At 52.8% G+C, this 6000-nt stretch overlaps 1 protein-coding gene across 1 annotated transcript in view; it reads left to right on the top strand.

Annotated features, from left to right (window-relative positions):
• The window catches only part of TSPEAR (thrombospondin type laminin G domain and EAR repeats), a 319882-nt gene that overhangs the window by 296330 nt on the left and 17552 nt on the right, over positions 1-6000 (top strand). Inside the window, exons 10-11 of the mRNA XM_037830557.1 lie at positions 1608-1795; positions 3820-3921. Of these exons, the coding sequence (XP_037686485.1) occupies positions 1608-1795; positions 3820-3921 (290 nt within the window). The remainder of the gene's footprint in view (positions 1-1607; positions 1796-3819; positions 3922-6000) is intronic.

The following is a 6000-nucleotide window of genomic DNA, read 5'->3' on the forward strand; positions in this document are numbered from 1 at the left end:
CTCCTGCTGGGAAGTGGCCGTGGAGCAGAGCTCCCTCAGTCCAGTTCTCACTCCACTCCAGCCAGCAGCTGGACACACAAATGTCACCCGATGCACAGGCACCCCCAGCTGTCTGTCCTTCCCTCCATGCACACAGCATTCCCTGCAGCAGAACCGAACCAGCCAGGGCAGTACCAGCCCGGTGCAGGGCCCTAACCAACCTCACACTGCGGGGGACGGAGAAACAGCTCAGGCACCAGCCAGAGTCACTAAGCCCCGGGATTTAAGATGCTGGGGACGGTCCCTGTCGTCGAAGGCCGTATTCCACCGGGCAAGGAGCCCTTTTTGTTTTTTCCTAGAATTCTTCGTTTGTGCAAACAGTGAAATCTGCTGACTTTTAGTGTAGAGTGGTCAGTTCTAATAACACCACAACCAAAAGAGACTATTTTCCTCATTCTTGAAGGTTCCCACTGTGGTCAGGGGTCCCCTCATCCCCCGTCTCCCCCAGACACCCACAGTGCTGATTTCCATGACTGTGTAATAGCTTTTCCCCTGTAGCGCTTCAGATAAATGGAGCCATACAGTAAGCAGCGGGCACCGTTGGACGGCTACGTCGTGTGCTGCTCCCCCCTGCCGGGTGCCATCCCCTCACCTCGATGTGTTACGTGTGCCCCTTCCCCAGTTGAAGGGTGCTGGCTGCTCCCAGCCTTCGACTGTGATGAACAAAGTTGCTAAGAACATTTATATAAGGCTCTCTTTTTTATTTCTCTTGGGTAAAAACCTAGGGGTGGAATTCTGGGGTGTAGGATAGGCCTGTTCAACATTTGAAGAAATTGCCCAGCAGGGCCTCCTCCCTGCCACCGTCCTGCGTTGTCCCAGAAACGTGGCTCCGTTCCTCCCTGCCCGGCCGTCTCTCCTCAGGGCTCAGACCCAGGGCTCGGACCTGGACCTGGCACCAACTTTCCAGTCCTTTCTGTCCCCACACACCCCTGCCACCAGGAACCCCAAGGGACTGAGGCCCAAACTTCCTCCTCATGGGCCCTTCCCCTGTACAAATGTGCTCACACAGCCAGAGTCTGCTGGAAAAGGTCCAGGACACCAGGCATATAAACGTCCAGCCTTATCCCCCCAGGGGCACCATACCCCTAGCTGACAAGCTATTTAAGGGGGAATGACTTGCGTGGGACCCCAGAGGTGGGGCTCTGTCCACAGAGTCAAAGGAAACCCTCAGCTGAATCCGTAAGGCCAGGCACAACCTGCAGGAAGACACACGGAGTTCAGGGCCAGGGCTGGGGGAATCTAGGAGGGCTCCCTGGAAGAGGTGTTACGTCAGCCAGCCCCCGCAGGATAGGCAGCACTCGGGCATGTGGGTGCTGGGGGCACAGATTGCTAATAATCACGTCACGTGAGTCACCTCTTGAGATCGGCACAGTTTGGCGCTGATGTGAGTGTAGGAGAAAGGGGGCCAGTGGGGCCAGGAGAGCAAGGAAACCAGACGGGGGACAGTGTCCGTGCCCACACAGGGCTCCTGGAGTGCAGTGGGCGCCCGAGCCACATCCGGGCGGCAGCACTGCACATGTCCCTTCGGATGTCTTTATCCGCTCTGCATCCATCTCCTTTCGTCCTAGACATTCGGCGCTGCCGACTGGGAGGTTTTCCGCATCGGGGAGAGGCTCTTTCTCGCCGTGGCCAACAGCCACAGCTACGATGCCGAAGTGCAAGCACAAAACGACTCCTACGTCATCAACTCCGTCATCTACGAGCTGAATGTCACTGCGCAGATGTTCGTCAAGTTTCAAGACATCCCCACCTGCAGGTACTAGTTCAGGCTGGTGGCCGATGAGAAGGGAGGCTGGCTCAGGGTTTTCTGGTGTCAGCCACCCTGTCTGGAGCCTTCCGCACTGCCCTTCCGTGGAGGGCATGGCCCCGCGTCCTCGGGTTTGATTTCCAGAGCCCGGGCTGTGGCCAGAGCTTGCGCGTTCCGACGCTCTGGGGGCAGGAGTGTGCCCGCCGCAGGGATATGGGAATCTGGCTGCACACAGGGAGATGGCTTGTCCCCGGCAACCCAGGGCAGTGTGAGTGCCGGCCTCAGATTAGATCCGCGACCGAAGCCCTGCCCCTCGCGCCACCCAGATTGCCTCATTCCCATCTGCCTCCTCCCGACAGCGCAACGACCGGGCGAGTGGGAGGTGCAGGAAGAGGGTGGCTCAGCCCCCACCAGGGTGTCGGTGGTAGGCGCACCTGCCCCGTGGTACAGGAGGGTTATGCAGAAGCCGCGTTTGGGGTGCGGGGCCCTGCACGGGGCTTCCTCTAGGTGTGGGCCCTGCACGTCCGTGAGTGGAAATGTGCTGTTCGGAGCCGGGGCGCTTTCTGGGTTACACTCTGAGCTGCATCCGGCTCCGATGCCAGCCCGGGAGCCAAGCCGGTGGCTTTGCCAGTTCATCCACTCCTTGTTTCAATCCACAGATTTTCATCAGGCCCCTCCTGGGGTCAGGTGCTGTTCTCAGCTGGAAGGATACGACAACAAATTTATAAAAGGGGAGGATGTCTCTAAAATAAACTGTTAAGTGAAAAAGCCAGTGGAAGAACAGTGAAATCCTATGATCTAATTTAAGCGAAGAAAAACACAACAAATGCCTATCTCACAGCTGCACATCCTGTGCAGGAGCACAGAGAAGGACCTGGGCGAGTTATGAGCGAGGCTCCCTGTGGAGGGCGTGGGCTGGAACAGGGCAGGGGCACCTCCACTTTCACCCCATGTGCTTCTCAATCACTTGGTCTACAAACGCTCATGAGGTTTATTTATTAATGTGTCACTCTTATAGTTTTCAAAAATTAAGAAAACAAAAATAAGTCAGAACAGGAGACAGAGAACAGGAGCTCACGGAGGTGCCTGCTCCCGCTCACGGGCTGGGCCGAGGGGCTGCCTTCCATGGTGCCCGCGGAGCCACACAACGGGCCCACCCCCCACACAGCTCTGCTCCGTCCAGGACGGGGACATTGTGTGCCCCTCCTCAATGAGTCGAGTTGTGGTCCCCACTTTGGGGTGGCCCCAGACACGGTCCTGGCTAACGGAGGGAGTGAGGCGTCCAGGGGACCCACCAGCACCCCTCACCCCAGTGTGTCCCCTGGGCACTGCCGTGCACCCCCAGGCCGCTGTCTGAGCACGCGCTCTAGGCTGCAGGGAAACAGCCTGCAGATGGACCTCAGCAGAGATAGGGGTGCCCTGTCCTCTTGAACAGGCCACAGCCCTGAGGCCGCTGGGCACAGAGGCAGCACCTCGACTTTGGGGTCAGGCTGGCTCCCACCTGCCACGCAGCTGGGCCTTTGGGACCTGCGTCATCAGGGAGGTAAGGCAGGGGAGACCTCGGCCCCCGGGACCTCTCGGAGGCTCTTTCCAGGAGCCCGGTCAGGCCCCCCAGCTGAGCTGTCTGGAGCAGAGGCTCACCCTCGGCACAGCCAGAAGAGACCCCTGCCCAAGACAGGAAGAGGCTCATCAGTGCAATGAGAAGCAGTGTCCAAGGGTGGGTGGGTTTGTCAGCACGTCCTTGGGGCGGCTCGAGGGGAAGCAGCCAGGAGAACGTGGCTGGTGCCTCAGACGGCACTGCACACACTGCAGGAGGCCTGGGCCCGGTGCTTTTCCTCTGATTAATTCAACCTCTTAAAAGTGAGCAGCCGACTTCCGTCACCGTGACACAGACCGGCTTGCTGAGCCTCCTGGAGGGGCTGGGCTCCTCGTCTGCAAATTTTGGGGGTGGGACCAGGGCCCCCGAGGCTGGCATTAGGAGCTGGCACTGCTGGGAGCTGTGAGCCCTGATACCTGCCCACTTGTCCCCACAGTGCCCTGGACTGGGAGTTCTTCTCAGTGGGAGAAGATTCCTTCCTGGTGGTGGCGAATTCCTTTGATGGAAATACCTTCTCGGTGAACAGTATTATCTACAGGTAAGAGCTGCCAAGACCAGGGTCCTCCTGGCTGTGTCACTACACCTTGCAGCCACTGGCTCGGAATGGGTTTCCCGAGGCTCCGTCCTGCCCAGCATGTCACCTGGGGCAGGGCCACACCTGAGCAGAGGCTGTGGCTGGGGACATCCGCGGATTGGCTAAGCCATGGATTCGGACTGGAGACGCAGTCTGGAGCCATGAACTTGAAGTTTATTGATATTTTATCCTATCAAATGTCCCCACCCAGGATTCTGGTGAGTGTCCACTTCCCTTGTGCCATCCAGTAAGATTTAATATTCCTCAAATGGACACTAAGTCAGTGTCATTCTCAGTACATTTATTTCTACAAGTTTTTCGGGGATTGTAAGTGTTCTAGTTTGCTAATGCTGCTGGAATGCAAAACACCGGAAATGGATTGGCTTTTATAAAAGGGGGGTTATTTGGTTACACAGTTACAGTCTTAAGGCCATTAAGTGTCCAACATAAGGCATCAACAATCGGGTCCCTTCACTGGAGGATGGCCAATGGCATCTGGAAAACCTCTGTTAGCTGGGAAGGCACGTGGCTGGCGTCTGCTCCAGAGTTCTGGTTTCAAAATGGCTTTCTCCCAGGACGTTCCTCTCTAGGCTGCAGCTCCTCAAAAATGTCACTCTTAGTTGCTCTTGGGGTGTTTGTCCTCTCTTAGCTTCTCTAGAGCAAAAGTCTGCTTTCAACGGCTGTCTCCTCAGTTCCAGTGCTTTCTTCAAAGTGTCCCTCTGGGCTGTAGCTCCTCTTCAGAATGTCACTCTCAGCTGCACTGAGTTCCTTCTATTTGTCAGCTCATTTATATGGCTCCAGTAATTTAATTCAGACCCATCCAATGGGTGGGCCGACACCTCCATGGAAATTATCCAATCAGAGTCTTCACCTACAGTTGGGTGGGGCACATCTCCATGGAAACACTCAAAGAATTACAATCTAATTAACACTGATAGGTCTGCCCACACAAGATTACGTCTAAGATAATGGCCTTTGAGGGTCATAATACATTCAAACTGGCACAGTAAGTACAATGAATGGGATTGTTTTTCATTTCCACATCCAGCCATTCCTCATGGCCATCATTTTTTGCGTCTAGCCACCTAAACAGATTATCTTATCAATTCTAATAGGTTTTTTCTTGAGAAGAGTTTCACGAGGTTTCTAGGAATATAATTACACCTGAGAATAAAGACAGCTTTGCCTCTTTATCACTTGTATTTTTGCTGCTTACTTAGTTTTCTCAACTTAGCTAGACAGTGCAGAGCAATCTTGAATACTAGCAGATCTGCAGGGCTCTGATCTCACGAGCACGATTATCGGGAAGTTGCCTTGGCCGTGTGCGAGCAGCCTGAGCTGCCTGTCCACGGTTCCCTTCAGGTTCTGGTGGGGCCCATTGTGGCTCTTTCCCCTCACCCTTTTGTGTAGTGATTGATATCGAGACTCTCCTTGTGTTCCGTCATGATGATGCGCAATAGTTAATATGGTTCTGGATTCTAACTGTTTATATTTAAGATTTTTGCATCTATAATAGGAAATGGAATTGTTCTGTGGGTTTCTTTTGGGGACTTATCTTTACTAGTTTTTTTATGAGGAATAAACATAAGCTCACTTAATAAACCTCCACTCCAGAGCTCACCAAAACTACACTTATGAATAAAGGGTTTATCTGTTTTCTTTGAAGAGTAGATTAAATTCACTTGTAAAACCATCTGGACCCAGTGCCTTTCCAAAAGCATATCTTTGACAAATTTTTCAATTATTCCTGTGGTTATTGCCTTATTTGGGTTTTCCATCTCTTCTTTTTTTAAAAATTTTTAAACTTTATTTATCAAATAATTTTTTAAAAATTTCAAACAAAGTAAAGGAATAAGAAAAATAAATATCCTAAAATAACTACATTGCTTCCAATATGCTCCTACTATACCCCAAGGAAATTGATGAACCATCTCTTCTTGATAAAATTCTGCTGATCTATATTTTACTAAAAAAGTATCAACTTTCTTTAGATTTTCAAATTTATTGCTAGACAGTTTTCAGTGGGACAAAGTAATTTTAAAA

This window comes from Choloepus didactylus, chromosome 1 (genome assembly GCF_015220235.1).
Source record: "Choloepus didactylus isolate mChoDid1 chromosome 1, mChoDid1.pri, whole genome shotgun sequence".
Taxonomy (NCBI): Eukaryota; Metazoa; Chordata; class Mammalia; order Pilosa; family Megalonychidae; genus Choloepus; species Choloepus didactylus.